Consider the following 17,739-nt stretch of genomic DNA (forward strand, 5'->3'; position numbering starts at 1 on the left):
AGCACTGAACAAAAGCTACAAGGCGGACTTAGAAGATCGAATAAAACTTGTGCGGATATAGACGAAAGTGTTACAATGATCGAAGGACACACAGAAAACCTGGAATCTAAAGTTGCTACGCTGAACAATCTATACTCTGCCCAAAGTGCATGTATGGCAGACGTCATGTGGAAGCTGGAAGAGCAGGAAAACAGGCAACACCGGAATAATCTCCGCCTACTTGGCATTCCTGAAGGGGTTGAGGAGACTAATCCCCGAAGCTTATTGTGAAACTTCTGAAGGGTGCCTTCTCAGAACACCATGACTGAAACTGGGACTATGAGATCCAACGGGCTCACCGTTTTCCCCTCACGCTGAAAATCTCACAAACAAATAGCGGAGCCAAGCCCAGGGCCTTCCTCGTGTTTTTTGGAAACTTTCCAATGTGACAGCTGGTATATGACCAAGCTCGCCCAAACTCTCGGAAATCTTGAGGGAGTGTCATTTTTTGCAAAACCATATTTTTGCCATACAACAGTAGAACGGAGATGGCGCCTCCGGCAATTGATATTACCTTTCCAACAACTGGGGGACCAAGCTTTCTTGATGAATCCAGCCAAACTTAAGGTCATCCTGAATGGAATTTCGAGAATGTTTTTATCTGAAGTTAAAGCTCAAGAGTACCTTAACGAAATAAAGGCCAAGAAAGGTTCTAAAGGACTTAACCCGACTATAATTAGAACTTTCATGTTTACTGCTATTTTCTAAAAACTTCTTTCTAAACACATGTTACTAAAGGGACTTCCTATTTTCTTTTTTCTCTTCATAATAACAGCATAGTCTAGCAAACATTTTAAGGTTTGAATTCTTGGTGAGGTATGGTGGCGAGAAGTTAATGCTGGCCATCAATCAGGTTATACCTGTTTGCTCACTTATTGGAGGGGGGAGGGCAAGTGGGTGGGGAGGTGGAATGGGGAAGATAAATGGAAGGGCACTTAGTTTAACCACATGGCTGCTGCGGGGATTTTTGCGCTGTGCTGGATATGCTCATATTCCATTATTCATGACGAGCTCAGCTCGTCATCAGCACACGACACCCGTGGGTGATGACGAGCTGAGCTCGTCATCAGCATCGAAAGGGTTAAGGTTGGTTGGGTTTCTCTTCTTGGTTGAATTAGGTGTTTTACAATGGTATTCAACACTCTCTACAATAGAAAAATCTAGGGTATTGGGATTTTTGGTTGACAATATTAATCTGGTTTCTAGGGACAACATGTATTATGGTCCTTCACTTGTTTCTTTCTGTTGTAACTGTTATTTGAAGGTTAACTTTATAACATACTATTATGACTAACACAACACAGTTTAGAATTGTTTCATTAAATATCTGTGGCTTGAACGATGTCCATGAACGGCGTAAAGTTTCCCAGCGTCTGACACTTATGGAGGTGGACATGGTTTGCCTACAGGAAATTCATATTGAAGGCTCACAATTACATCTTTTGAATACCTTGGGTTTTAGTCTAGTCGGGGTGACCACACAAGGCGTCCGGATACAAGGGGTAGGCATTCTAGCGCAGCATAACAGTTCAAAGAGGTCTACAGGTACTAAAACGTATTCCCAAGGTAGGTTGGTCTTAGCAGAGTGCCGGCTTAATGCAAAATCCTCATTCACCCTTTGTTCAATCTATGGGAGCACTGCTGATGATCCTGGTGCTATTAACTACATCTCAGAAGAGTTGGCCCATTGGCCTCTCCCAGTTATTGTCTGTGGAGACCTAAATATTAACTTAGCCAGTAATTGGGGGACAGACAGCCACAGCAAATACACAGGTAGGAAACCTAAAGTTCATCAAGCTTTGAAAAACTTAATGCACACACATGGGTTGAGTGATGTTTGGTCTAGTCTCAATCCGCTCCAGCTGGGATATACCTATTATTCAGCCCCACGTCACTCTCTTGCCAGGCTGGATTATTTTCTAGTTTCAACCTCCCTCCTTCATGATTGTAAGATAGATGTCCTCCCACGGTTTTTGTCAGATCATAATCCTTTGATCCTAAACCTAAGGGGTAGCGCGTTCTGTAAGCCATTTTCAACATGGAGCTTCGAGAAGCACTATTGCTCGATACTAAATATCTAAGCCACATGAAAGGTTGGATAGAGGGCTTTTTGGAAACTAATATTGGATCAGCTTCAACCATGGTTGTTTTGGATGCTTTGAAAACAGGCATTCGAGGGGAGACAGTTCTCCTTAAGAAAGAATAAACTTGAGAGGGAGCGGATTTTAGTACTCCAGAAAAAGCTGGTTCTAGCAGAAGGGAAACTAATTGATGCAGTTCAGAAGGGGATAGAAATCGAACCTGCCCAGTTAGAACTAGCAGCTTATAGGGGAGAAATTGATTCACTACTGGCAGGAAAGGCTGCTGCTAAATGGGTGTCTGCTAAGGAGAAAATATACGAGTATAGCGAACAAGTTGGCCACTAACTAGCAGTAAGGACAAGGCAATACCTTACTGCAAATGAAATACATTCAATACAGACCCCTTTAGGGAATGTTACTAGCGAGCCCAGTGTGATAAGGGCCACCTTTCGCGATTTCTATTCCCACCTATATACTGAAGAGCCTAGCTACCCCCAGTCTATTAGATATGATGGAATAGATAAATATCTAGATTCTGTGTTGCTGTTGCACATGGACACAGAGGATTGTAGGCAATTAGAAATCCCCCCTCCTGGGAAGAAATAGCAAGAGCCATAGCAAACCTACCAAACGGCAAGGCGGCAGGTACCGACACCATCCCAGTAGATTTTTATAAAGCTTTCTCTACTCAGATTAGCAGAATATTCACAGTTTTGCTAGAACAGATTTTTAATGAGGCTGCCCCTCCAGCCTCTTGGGCAACAGCTAAGATAATCATCTTCCTTAAAAAGGATAAACCCCCCTTAGAAATGGGTTCATACCGTCCAATCACCCTAATAAATGGTGATTTTAAAATCTATTTATTCCAGAGAGGAGCACTACCGATCATATTCGTAGAACCATCACCCTGTTTGAGGCAACACAAGCGACAGGAGACCCGATGACGCTTATACTACTCGATGCTGAAAAAGTATTTGATCGGGTCTCCTGGCGATTTTTGTGGTGTGTCATGGAAAATATGAATTTTGGGTCAAATGTTGTTCAAGCCATAAAAGGCTTATACCTCAATCTTACCGCTAGGGTTCTAATAAATGGACAACTGACTGAACAATTTGAGATTACGCGCAGGACACATCAGGGCTGTCCTTGTTCCCCACTTCTCTTTGCTATATACATAGACCCCTTTATTAGAAAGCTCATTGATAATTTAGACATCCTGGCTATAAACAGACATGGTCTTTACACAAAAATCATGGCCTACGCTGACGATTTAGCATGTGTCACGCCTGACCCCGAAAGGGCCATTACAGCTATAGAGCACGAAGCGCAGGATTTTGGAAAGATTTCAGGGTTCTTGCTAAAAAAAGGGAAACACCCAGATTGTTACAAATAGACAGATTAGCAGGACGGATCACAGAGTGTTAAAAAAGGCCAAATACCTAGGGGTAAATATTTTCGCTGATATCGACTTAATTGTTAATGAGAACTTGGAAACGTTGACTGTTGATACTAAAAAGGCACTGAATAGGCTTAACAACTTGCACTTAACCATCGTGGGTCGCTGCAATCTAATAAAAATTATGTTTTTCCCCAAAATTCTCTATTATTTTAGAGCAATCCCTCTTGGGTTTTCGAACCAAGCCATACAAAAGTGTGACCGTTTATTTTCCTAATTCATTTGGACCTATTCTCAGCCCAGAAGATCATTTAAATTTCTCTTTCTTCCTCTCAACAGAGGGGGATGAGCGGGGGATGAGCTCTACCAAATTTACGATTATATTACTGGGCTGCAGCTCTGCAAGGTAGCGCAATATTGCTCCAGGATCAATTTTCTTTGTCCCACACGACTCACCCTTTGAACTACTGCTGGGCTCCTAAGTTAAAGGCTGTCTGTGGCATCAATTAGAGTTCGGGTACTTTAAGAGGGTAAGATTTAAGACGCTTATGGGAGCATGTAAGGTATTCACGTCCATGCGTAAGTTGTTAGGGGTGGGTAGATTTAACCATTAAACACTTTAAGGGATAGGTGGTGAGGTATTATCAGCGCATAGCCTATGCAGCAATAAATCTACAGATTATTATCTCAAAGGGGCATCAAGGGAACCACAGACAGCTACCACCCACCGCTGTCAAGAGACAATGAATTACAAAGTAATTCTTGTCACAGTAACAAGTTTTGTAGAGTTCCCTGAGCACAAAAATATATACACGTATCTGTAAGGTTTACAGATAATATCCATTCAAACAATGATAGTCCATATCTATGTATCCAAGTTTTGAAAAAGTCCTTATTTTATTTTCTCGATCCAGATGATCACGAAGACTTGTAGATATAGCAGTACAGTCTTGATATAATTTACAACAGCCAAACGCCAACACGTGTTTCGTCAAGGGGCATCACCCAATGACTTCCTCAGGGCATGAGCTGTTATCACTTGTAGTTGTAAGTCAAAACGGATGATATCAAGGACCTTTATAAAACAATCCACCTTCAAATGAGTACGCAAGTATATTCCTCACTAGTGTCTTCAACACGCCGGACTAACGATGAGGATTGGGTACGGGAACCCGAGATACACTTGACGGTTCCAGAATCATAGGCTAATATTGCCTGTCGCTTCCAAATGAGAGGATTATACTATTATATTATCCCCTAGGATACTTTTATCCACCCAAAAGTTTCAATAGGCCCTCATTACCGCAATGTCTCTCTATACAAACTTCAACCTAGAGGTAACAAATAGATTTGGGCCCCTTCAATCCTTAGATGAAAATGATTGACTACTTCATAGTAGCTGTCACCATAGTTCTGGTGTTGATAGATCGACCTCCCAGTCTAGTAGGGAGAGCGCTTTAATATACCAAGTCGGGAATTCTAATACGGTATATAAACCGACAACAAACATCAGGGGGAAATGGGTAAGCATATGCCCTGACAAAAATGGTACAGAAAGTACAGAAGCTGAGCCAAGGAAGAGGGTCATGTGCCAGGTACGGAATGCCAGAATAATGATATTGCCAGGGAAGGTGTAGTTAAGGACATCAGATCGCTCTATTGGAATGTAGCTGGTCTGCAAACCAAGGTGAATGATCCGATTTGGTTGGATTTCGGCCACAGATTTGATATTTTAGGTTTTCAGGAGACATGGTTGATGGACAAAGTAAATATTGATGGGTATAAGACCTACCATGTGCCATCAATAAGATCTATCCATGGGAGAAATAAAGAAGGTATATGTGTCTAAAGGGCCAGATGTAGGTATCCAAATATCGGTCGGAAACAGCCAAAAATACCAATTTTCGTCCGTTACCGACTGGTATTTGGATACTGAGATGTAGGGCATGTCAAAATACAGATTCTGTAATTTTACCAAATCGGTAATTTTACCGAATCGTTACAATTACCGATTCGGTAAAATTGCCGATTCGGTAAAATTACCGAATCTGTATTTTGACATGTAGGCGGCACATTAAACAGTGCTACAGGGCTTTAAGAATTTGTTATTTACCACCAACTATTAGTTGGTGGTAAATAACGAATTCCTATGTAAATGCAAATATGTGCATTTACACCTGTGCCATGTGGCACACAAGCACTAATCAGGGGTGCAACAGGGTGTCAAAGTGACGCCTTGCCACCCTTGAATTTTTCAGTATTTACCGAATCGGTAATTACCGATTCAGTAATTGACATTCAATCCTATGGGCCTCCAGGCCCATAGGAATCAATGGCAACTACCGAATCGGTAAATACCGATTCTGTAATTACCAAATCTTACCGATTCGGTAAAAAATACCGAATTTTTACCTACATCTAATTTACCGAATCTAAAATACCGAATCGGTAAAATTCTGTATTTTAGAATCGGTAAAAAAGATTTACCTACATCTAGCCCTAAATCTCTAATTTGTTGGGACTTTTGAGAATAGAAATGAGCATATTAACCACTTTTTACCAAATTGTTATTGTTTATTTGAATTGTAATTTAGCTGTATATGTCGTCAATTTTTATAATAATATTGAGAGGGGTCAACTGGGGGAGGTTTTAAAAACACTTAGCGAGGAATTAAACAAGATAAGAGCACAAAAAGACTCTGACATGATCATAATCTGGGCCGGTGATTTTAATTTAAACATATGCACACTGGCAGAAACAGAGCAGTGTGGAGTAGTAAATGAAGAGAATGAACCCATGTCTCATTTCACACATACTGATAGGGGAGACAAGTTCAATGATCTAATGGCCACGCATGACCTGGGTTTTGCAAGCATGCTGTGTTCCCCTCCTGTGGATTTTGATTGCACATTTATTGGCAGAGGCTGTAAATCCACAATTGATTTTATAGTAATTCCAACCCGCTGTGCTACTTGGTTTGGAAATTTTGAAATTCACACCAATGTCTTTGAAGGGACCAGTTGCCCCATAGTATTGAGCTAACCATCCCCAAGCGGGGGACTTATTTCAATAGGTTGGCTTGGACACAGAGCCATGTCATATTATGCCAAAATGGGTATTCCCTTCATTGGGGTTCGAAAAACCCAGAGGAGTTGAACAAAAAGATCATTACTAAGTCATATGACCACATAGTAGAATGCCTAAATGAAAACACCACTTCTGAAGACACTTTGAGGGCTTTTGCTCAAATCACTACTGTGGTTCAAGATTCGCTTCCAACAAAGATAAAGGGTGGCTCCATTAAGGAAAATGGTTGGTTTGATTCAAACTGTATTAGGTCTTACACTAAACTGAAAACTGCATTGCATAGAACTGTAACAGACCGAAGGGAAATTATAGAATGTAGGAGGGCATACAACCTTGCCAGAAAGGTACGAATGAAAGAACTAAAAGACCAACCTTGGGATGCACTATACGAAGCAGCTCTACGCAGGGACTGTACCTCGTTTTGGCAGGCCATAAACGCCCCGTTTTTTCCTGTGGAGATGGAGCAAAGATTGAGGTGGCAATTGATGAGAAGTCATGGATTGATTTTTTTGCTAACGTTTATAGTTCTCGGGGGTTGGGAGAACATATTTGAGGCTCTGAACCCCCATGCAGGGAAGGCTATGATGGCTTCACCCCAATTGATTTATATATAACACATGACGAGATAAGTGAAGCCATTAATGCCATCAGGGGTACTCCATTTTTATGGTCCCCGCTGTTGACTAGGGTCCTTGATGCTTGCTGTGCAAAGCGTTTCATCAGGACATGGTCGGTATCCGTGATCATTCCGATCTTTAAAAAGGGTGATCGAAATGATATTGCCTGCTACCGACCAAAATCTCCCCTAGATGCTTGGGTGAAGGTGGCAGGCAGGGTTGTCCTAAACAGACAACAAATATGGGCCGAAGATAACAATATACTGAGTCCCGTACAATGCGGTTTTAAAAGAGGGCTCGGGACCAATGAACAGGTTTTAAATTTAAGTTTAGTAATGGGGAAGTACGTAGAAGCTAAGGCTGAGAAACTATATGTAGCTTTCATAGACCTCACGGCCACATTTCATTGCGTCATTCATACCAGACTGTGGCAAATTTTGACGGATTTAAAGGTCGATCTAGTACTGGTACAATTTTTAAGACAACTATACTCGGGGGCTAGTGCCAAGGTAAGGTTTGGGCTAAAGGGAGAATGCACTGCACCGTTCCGCGTGGAGAGGGGGGTGAGACAAGGTTGCATCCTGGCCCCGTTCCTATTCTCCTTATATACTAACGCCCTAAAGGAAGAACTGGTGGCCGGGGCGAGAGACCCCCCTCGAATTAACAAGAAGCCAATAGTTTCCCTTCTTTACGCGGACGACGCAGTGCTTATGGCCAGAACACAAATCAGCCTCCAGTGAGCCCTCGCCACGTACTTCAGCTTTAAGGACAGCCGAGGATTAAAATTAAATGTAAAATAAACTTGTTGGATGTCTTGCAGACAGGGGAAATGTACAGGTAGTAGACTAGGGGTTGGTAAAGATACGATTGATTCAACCAATACGTTCAACTATCTGGGTGTCGCATTTGAGCTTAACTGCTCATGGAGAGCGGCAATTAAGAGTCGTTGCCTCCACTTCAGGAGATCAGTTATGGCAGTAATTAATTTTGCAAATAAGCTAGGCAAAAGGCCCCTGGAGATCCTCCTGAGCATGTATCAAGCAAAGTGCATTAGCATTGCAATGTTTGGGTCTGGAATTTGGGGCTTTCAGGTCGTCTCCCCAATACAAGTAATAGAAAACATATTTTTAAGATTTATTTTAGCCGTCCCACATCTCCTCAACTCCGGGGAAAGGGAGACCCCAAGCACTTCCCCAATCGTGTTATGGATACTACGCCAATATGCACTGACAACTTCACACTCCCAGATGATATGCATAAAAGTACCAACTAGGCCACAATTCCGCTTACAAAGCCCCAAGTACGAAAGACCCATATGCACCAGCCTAGGGCCCGTTAAATAATTGCGGTGTAAAATTTTTAGCTGAACCAGTCGGAGGTGAGCTGAGATCGCAACCTCTCGGGGAGAGGACACCGCTACCTGCCAGTCTTCATCACCTAATTCGATTCCGTCTTGTAGCCATTTGTCCCTAAGCCCCCCTAGAGAGTCAGTCCTCTGATTAATTAATTTTTTATATATAAGAGAGATTGTCTTGTCGGGCAGATGTCCATCCAATATTCTATCTTCCAAAGGGGAGGGCTCCGAGGGTTCAGCACCACCGGGCAATAGTGAGAGAAGAGAATGTCGAACCTGTCCTTATCGAAAGTATTCAGAGGGTGCGAGTTTATATTCCTCCTGCATTTTCTCAAATGATTTAATCTCCCCTTTCCCCCAAATATCTTTAACCAAGGAGATACCAATGAGTTCCACCTATCAAAGCCTTTTGTCTTCCATAGCTTACCAAGTTTCTCAGAGTCCCAAAGCGGGGTGGCCATAGTCAACCTATTATTCCAGCCCAATGCGCTTGTAGCCCAATAACACACATATTCTGGAGTATTATTAATGCTCTGTTCCTTAAACCATTATCAGCTCTAACACTGGATTGACATGTAGATGAGGAGTCGTAGGTCTCATATTTTTCTAGCATATTTAATCCTAATTTGGAGGGGAGAAACCACAGTTTTTAGCTAGGTGTGATCCTAGCAAACCCTCTCTGATCTTTGATCATCACGAGATAAAAGTAGCCCTTATGCAGTGCTCTGGAAACAAAGCGCCCGGACCAGACTGTACCCTATAGATTTCTTTCTTGATCAGCCGGACTTATGGGGTCCAGTGCTGACAAACGTCTTTAATGGTATAGTTAAGGTGTGTCCTTCAGACTCATGGAAAAAAAATATTTTAGTTAAAATTTATAAGAAAGGGGACAAAGCTGAGGCCAAATATTACAGGCCAATCTCGCTGCTAGATAGCACAGCTAAATTAATGGGAAGGGTTTTACTAAACAGACGAGAGGAGTGGGCAGCCAGCAATAACGTTTTAAAATGGCTTTAAAAAGGTATGGGCACTCAGGACTAGTGCCTTAATCTAAGCCTATTAATCCCCAAGTACTCTCAAGTAAAATCTGAAAGATTGTACTTGGCATTTATGTACTTGTCAGCAGCGTTTGACTGCATGACGCATCAACGTCTATGGAGGATAATGGAAGAAATGTGCATAGATGAGGCTATTATATCTTTAATTAGACAGCTCTACTCATCAACCATGGCCTGCGTCAGATACGGGAGAGAGGGGGAGTGCACCAGGTTGTTTCCGATTAACAAGGGTGTCCGGCAGGGTTGTGTGCTTGACCCATTTCTTTTTTCCATTTACACCAATGGGGTGGAAGCTCCCCTGCTGGACTCAATACCAGACGTCCCCAAAATTAATAATCTTTGCACTACAATTCTCCTGTATGCTGTTGACACGGTCCTAATTGCCTGCACAGGCCTCGCCCTTCAAAAGTTTCTAGATACTTATGTATCATATATGTTAAAACTGGGGCTAAAAAACAATAAGGCCAAGTCCTTTATTTTAATTACTGGCCGTAAAAATAGGAAGGTCCCAAGATTCCATATATCAGGACAGAAAATAGCCCATATTGATAATTTTTCCTACCATGGTGTAACGTTTGATAGGCAATTATCATGGTCAAATATGCTTGCTACTAGAGGCTTATCACTTGAGAGAAGCATTATTGCTCTGCACTCATCTATTAAAAAATTGGGAGCACAACCCATTGACATGGCAAAAAAAGTTTATACAACAAAATCTGTTTCGGTAACAACCTACAGGGCAGGCATTTGGGCATACATGAACCCCTCCGCCATACAAGTTATAGAGGACACATTTTGGAAAAAATTAGTGGGCCTCCACGTAAGTTGCTCCAGTCTCATTGCTCATGTAGAATTGGATGTCCCTTATGTGACTGACACAATTGCTTTGGCTGCGATAATGTTGTGGCATTCCATATGGAGAAGGGAATCTATCCATATCACATCAAAGTTCATTGAATACTGCCTATTCCTGGAAAATGCCCACAAGATCCCATGGATTTCCTATATTAGATCTACTTTTTCATCTTTAGGATTAGAACGACTATTCTCTATCCCTAGCGACTGTGTGAATTTTAAAAAAAAAGGAGATAAAATCCTGTTTCCTCAATTTAAGGGCTGAAGCAAGTCTGAAAGCAAACTGTACAAAAGTGTCGGTCAAAGCATATTTAGCAAGCCCAATGGTTCAGGAAGGGCCAACATCTTATATTTTTACTGTGACAAATTCACGTCACACATTTTTTCTAATTAGATTTCGTTAGAATTTTATTCCATGCACGTTGGCCCATCCAGCTGGAATTTACTCCATGAATGAAATGCCATTCTGTCCTTGGGATGGTGTTTCTGCACAATCAATCTACATGTTTTCTTTTTTTGCAAATTTTATGCAGAACCACGTAAAAGATTTATTTTGCAATTGATGCATAAGTATGATTTTAAACAATGTCGTGTCGCAATGTATTTTCTACAATCTTTGCCTAATCCTATGGTTTGTTTTTCTGTGGCGTCCTTTTTATTCCAATCACGAAGAATTAGGAAATTGCACTATACACGAGAATGAATTCTAAACTGTTCCCATCAGTTGGCTTTTACTAACTGTTCCCTAATGGTGTTTGTTACGATGTTTATATCTTTTTTATCTTTTAACGCATATTTGTTTTATGAATAGATGTTTTTTACTGTACTTTTATGATCTTATATTGTAAACGTCGAATAAATTATATTGACTGATTGACTGACTTAGTACCATAATTTAACTTCTATTCACTGCCTGCTTCCATAATGACAGCGGCCGGGATGTCTTAACCTGTTCCATTTTTTAATTAGGTTAGGGAACCAAATATCCTGTGGAAAGAATGGGTATAAATCTTGGAATCCTACCTGATAGCTATTGGGGGTGAGACGTTCAGCTCAATGAGAAAGCAATACATTCTTCTCTATAATTTTGGTATTAATGGCAGGAAAATGTATAATTCTATTTCTTAGCCAGAGTTAGATGAGGATGATGACGAAGTGAAGACTGATGAATATAAAATCACATACCTCAATTTAGAAAAACTATTTGGTGTCAAAATTAATATTGTTCTGGAGCGTCATAAATGTGTCTGCCACCTGCAGGGTAAACAAGAAAGCTTAACAAACTATGTTGCTGCATTCAGAGGGTTGAGCAGTTTATGTAATATTGGAGAATTGAATGACTCTCCCTTTAGAGATAAAATTGTACACTGTACCAACAATGTTAGGATTCAAGAGAAGTTGTTACAGAGACAATCTGATTTGCAAGAAGCTTTATAAATCACTAAATCCATTGAACATACTGATATATGCTTGAAAGAGATCAGATCCACTCCTACTACAGAACAAGTGTCTGAGATTGTTGATTAAAGTTCTGAAGATGAAGTGTTTATGATAAAAAATACTAGTGTTTCCAGACCTAGTTATGACAGAGAGAACAACAGGTTAAGATGCTTCCGTTATAGAGTACCAATCATCTGGCCAATTCTCCAAACTGCCAGGCCAAAACAGCTACTCGCAGGAAGTGTAATAAGAAGGGTCACTTTCAAGAGTGTGCAGGGATATATCTAAAAATGACAAATGCATTGATAATAAAGTCCATGAAGAGAATGACAAAGCTGTAAGAACTAGTTAGCAGTAGTATATAACACAAAGTCTTATGGCCAACAAAAATGAATTTCAGCCAAAAATTAAAGGTATGTAGGCAAAATCGTTTTGTGATAATGCCAACCTAAGGCGGACAAGTCAAGCACCCAGCATTGTCACTTCATGGAAAATCTAAAAAACAAATTAATAATGGAGTAACAAGGAACATATGGAAGCGAAAACACTTATATTGAAAATAAAGGAGCAACAGCAGAGCACTGGGAGAGAGGAAGAGGACATGGAGTGATAAACAATGACATTTAAAAAAAAATAAGTTCCATGCCATTAGCAGTGAAAGGCTACATAAGAGAGACAAAAAGCAAGGGTGAAATAGCTATACTGTTGATAAGGAGCAAATGCACAATAGGGAGGAAAGCCACCAAAGCAGGGAAGTGGGATTTACGGGAAAGCCATCTTATCACGAGCAATGATTGACTTCATGTAGTACTGTATTTAATGCTGTCTGTAGTGAGACTGTAAAAATGGAAGCCCAATGCACATTCTCACACACAATAGTCTTTACCCTCCCCCAAAGCCTGCAAGCACTAGGGTGCATATTTATGAGAGTCTTAAGTCACGTTTGCACCATGCAGAGATGTACATGCATGACACACAGCTCAGAGTCATATTTATGAAGCCATGCAAAGCCACATAGCGTGGCTTTAAGTGGGCTCATAGACCTTGAGTAAGGCAATACCGCGCAAATCACTGCATCGCCTTACTCTGCGCAAGAAAGGCATTCCATGGGCATTGCGGTGAGTGTTCCCACGCAACTATCATGGGTTTTATGCATTACAAGGTTTTCAAGGACTTGAGAACCGGGGAATGCGTCAATATCTAACGCCTACCCAAGGAAGGCGTTACGAGGAGCAATATCTTTGTTTCGCCTTGTGTTTTCCTCATTCTATGTGTGCAGCAGCAGCACACTTAAAAGGAGCAAAACACCTCCATGGATTGTTTTCATGCAGGAAGGTGCCCCTTCTTGCACTAAAACAATCCTGCCTCCTTTGGGACTAGGCTGCCGAAACGGCGCCAGTACAAGTGGAAAGAACAGGAATGCACCGTATTACATAAATATGGTGTATTCATGCCCTTTCACTTTGATGTAGGGCACTGTGCTGCCCTATACCAAAACCCCATAAACGAGGCCCTAAAGCCCTTATTTATGAGGCTTGCAACACTTTTGCGCCATCAGTGCATCGTTTTTTGTGTCACCACAGCGACGTAAAAAATGTGCCATGTTGCGCCCTATTTACCAAGGTATAATGTATGCAAGTGGGCAATACCCCGAAAAAAGCCTCATAGAAGTGTAGTATTGAAACCTATAAGATTTCAGTGCACCACATGGGGCTTGCCTAATGTGAAAGGACACATTGGGGATTTGTGTCTGTTTTCAGACACACCCCAGCAATGCGTCACATTTGTGCCTACAGATACGTCAGAAATACTGACATTTCTGTCACTCCTTGCGACATGGAGCGCTGAACATTAAATACGGTGCATCCATCCTGTCGCAAGGAGGGCGCATGGTAAACTGTCACATCGGTGTTTACACACAGCGGCGCAACAGCTTTTATAAATGAGGCCCTAAGTGTGCAGCTTACTTCAGGTCATCGCGGATGATGTATCAAGTCCTGGGATTTTGTGTGACTATATAGTGCATCCTGTGAGTTGTTAACTAGATTTTCTCTGTATTTAACAAATTACATTAACAATCCTCGTAGATTTGATCTGTAGGTGAAAGGTCCCGTACTGGAAACAGTACCTGTGATGCAATGGAGTGGGATGGCTTGTTGGGCTGCTCCAAAACTAAAGGGGGTGAAAGCGTGTAGCCCCGGGAGCAGCAGTGAACCGCATCCTCCTGAAAAAGTTTGAGGCCTTACATTTATTTATTTATTATTTCCAATTAAGCACTGATTCCTCATAGCTCTACGGAGAGAGAGACCTCCAACTCCATCACGATCTGCTGATAAAAAGCCTTTGTCAGCATGTTTGTGATTTTACCACAAACATCCTAAAATGTCTGGTCACATAACTGACCACATAAGAATTAGAATGCAATGATGGACTGGAGCTTAAATATGTGTCACTGTACGGCCGTCTCTGCAATAAATGGAGCTTTCCGACTTGTAAAAGAATGACCTATCGTCTCCGCAAAAAAACAGTGTGTTAGCTTTTAATTCCCCACTTACTTTTGTGCTTTCTTTGATTTCAGAGATAGCCTGTGCGGGAAACTCCAGTGTACAGGAAACATTGTGAAACCATTAAACGCCTTCGTGACTGAATATGACAATGGCATTTATAAATGCACAGTGATCGACTTTGACCTGGGGACAGATGTGCCTGATCCAGGCTTGGTCCACAGGGGCACTGCCTGCGGAGCTGGGAAGGTAAGACGACTTTATATTGTTTCATTTATTAAGGGTCTGATTTAGAGTTTGGCAGATGGAGGTTAAGCCATCAATATGGCAGGAACTTTACTCTCACCATACCGAGGGTCCTCTGCTCACCAGGAGCCAGATTTATCAAGGTTTTTCAAAACCTAAGTGAGATTTATCAAGTCACGCAAGGCCACCTGCGTGGCCCCACATGGCTTGATAAATCTGTAGTAACGCAAGGCAACGCGATTCTCTAGCTTGCATTACTCTACCCCAGGGTGGTGTTCCATGGGTGGAGTGTGGATGTTCCCTCATATCCGCCCATGGAATTTGGCACATTTCCAGATTAACCATTAGTGGAGGAATATGTCAAAATGCTACACCTCCCCAGGTAAGGCGTAAATAGGAGAAACATCTTTATGTTCGAGGCATGTGAGCTGTAGATCACATGCTTTGCATAAGTCTGCCATCTTGTGTTGGGTCCGGATGTTTGCACTTTCTTTTTTCTTCGAAGAAGTCTTTTCCAGTCACAAGGTAGGTGACTCTTCCTTTCGGTGATAGTGCGCATGGGCATCGACTCCATTGTTAGATTGTTTTTTTCCGCCATCGGGTTCGGACGTGAATTGGTTTGACACAGTTTCTCGGGTTCCCCTCAGTGCGCAATCCACTGCACTTGAAGGTATTGTTTCTTGATCGTGTTTCCAATTCTCCGCGTATCGTATCGATCAGAAAACCTTTGATCGGAAAGCTCGTGGTCAGCATTGGGCCTACCCGCGTCGGGTCAGCTCGCAGTCGATGGAACAAACTTTATTTAAATTCTATCCCGGGTGTCGCACTAAGTATCCACCCACCGACTTACATGAAGTATGCAACTTGTGTCTGTCCCGTGAATACAACAGGACTGCAATGCATGCCGATTTTTTTTAATCAAAGAAGACGCTCCGTGATCGTCGGGCTCAACGTCACAAAATGTACCAGCAAAGAGGCCCCGCCTCAGATATATCTTTGGAGAAGATTCCGAACACTGTCTTCGACGCGCAAAGAGCCGAAAGAAGAGGAACACATTTCCCTGTCCGAAGCCAACTCCGACATGGAAGAACACATTCCGCAGGGTCAACGTATTGTGAGTTCTGATCCTCCCCTGCCCCAAACTATGCCCAAGAAAAAGGTTTTGGTCCCTCCTCTGCCTTCGGGCCAAGGTTGGCACCGAGAACATGTTTTCAACGCCCCACTTTAGGCTCGGCACCGAAACATCAACCAAAACCTCCCGGCTCAGGACCCAGACGGCCCCATTCCGGCACCGAACCAAAACCTTCAGCACTAAAATCCAAACTCGTCATCGTGTCCATCCCTTCGATACCAAAACCTAAATCTTCGGATCCGAAAACCTGGTCGCTGAAACCTTCCGCACTAAAGATATTGGCACTGAAAGAAAACACAGCTCCTGCCCCATCCAAGGAGCCTTGTTTCGACGTCCCGCTTATCAACACGGACCCCAAACAGAAGAAACTTGTTATCAACCCAAAAAGGTCATATGGGTGTCAAATTACCAGCCAAATGGAAACCAGAGATGGAGGAAGCTTACCACATTGCCCTTGAGAAAATGAATGTGAGTACTAATCCTTCTCCTCCTCCTATTAACCCCCTTTACCCATGTGACCCTCATTTAATCATTACTCCTACAAATTCACAACAGCCACAGTCACCTGACCACCAGGATGACTGGGATGGGGATGCACCGGATGACAATAGTCCAGATGCATGGAATGATTACAATACTGATCCTAACACTGACAATGACCCAGATCTATATCTTACAAAACCCTCTACACCTAATGACCATGTAGGGTACATGGAATTCATTAACAGGGCTGGTCAATATTACGGGGTTCAGCTTCACAATGAGCCTCTTGAGGATTTTCTTTCCGAGACATTAAGTTCTTCTCAAAGAGCAACTCCTACACTAGCCATGCTTAAGGGCATGCTTAAGGAAGCAGACAATATTTTTAAGGACCCGGTGTGTGCAAGATAACTAACATCACAGGTAGATATAAAATACAAACCTGCACCTGCGTACCCTATCTATATTAAAGGCTAAGTTCCCTTAGACTACCTAGTAGTTTCTAACACTCGGAAAAGAGCAAACTCCTAAACAACAGGAGGTGTCCCTCTTCCTGACAAGGAGTCCAAACATATACATGCCTCTGGTAAAAGAGTAGCTGCGCGGGCAGCCAATCACTGGCGTGTTGCCAACACCCAGGCTCTCTTAGCAAGATACGACAGGGCTCACTATGACGAATTGGAACAAGTTCTCCAATTCTTGCCAGATAAACATAAATCAAAGGCACATGATTTAATTCAGGAAGGGAAACTAATTTCCAACACTTCCATTAGGTGTGCTTTAGACGCAGCTGACATAGCAGCTCGCGCTGTCAACACCAGTGTTATATTAAGACGACATGCCTGGCTAAGAATTTCAGGATTTAAACCTGAAGTCTAGGCTTGTATTTTAAACATACCCTTCGATAAAGAACACCTCTTTGGTCCTTTGGTGGATACTTCTTTAAAGAAAAAAGAAAAAAGGATACAGAGTTCTCAAAATCTATCAGGGCTTTACAGTTTCCATCTGGTGGGGTTCTTTTTTCCGCTCCTTTTACAGAGGGGGCTCAAAAAATGTATCCACAGACCTCCTCTTCCTATAAAGGCAACAATCAGTCACCCTCTTCCAGAGGTTATTTTAGAGGAGGATTTCGAGGCAGTAATGGGAAGGGAAGGGGCAAAGGTAACACACCCCATACTTCCCTGCAGCAAACAAACAGTGACTTGCCTCCTCTTCCCCCAATCATTACACACCCGTCGGGGCACATCTCTCTCAATTTCTTCCCGTCTGGAATACAATAACTTCAGACAGATGGTTCCTAGAAATTATCCAATTTGGTTATTGCTTGGAGCTTACCGATATTCCCCCAAACATTTATCCTAGACCACAGAAAATGTCACCAGAGCTTTTGGAGCTTCTCGAACACGAGGTTCACTCTCTACTGCAAAAGGGAGCTATAGAGCCCGTCCC

At 42.2% G+C, this 17,739-nt stretch overlaps 1 protein-coding gene across 1 annotated transcript in view; it reads left to right on the forward strand.

Annotated features, from left to right (window-relative positions):
* Positions 1-17,739, forward strand: part of LOC147669001 (disintegrin and metalloproteinase domain-containing protein 9-like) — a gene marked incomplete at its 3' end in the record, with an annotated part of 870,311 nt that overhangs the window by 644,065 nt on the left and 208,507 nt on the right. Inside the window, exon 14 of the mRNA XM_086948294.1 lies at positions 14,507-14,681. Coding sequence (XP_086804420.1) covers positions 14,507-14,681 — 175 coding nt within the window. The remainder of the gene's footprint in view (positions 1-14,506; positions 14,682-17,739) is intronic.

The sequence above is a fragment of the Lissotriton vulgaris genome, unplaced genomic scaffold (assembly GCF_964263255.1).
Source record: "Lissotriton vulgaris unplaced genomic scaffold, aLisVul1.2 SCAFFOLD_840, whole genome shotgun sequence".
NCBI classification, from domain to species: Eukaryota; Metazoa; Chordata; class Amphibia; order Caudata; family Salamandridae; genus Lissotriton; species Lissotriton vulgaris.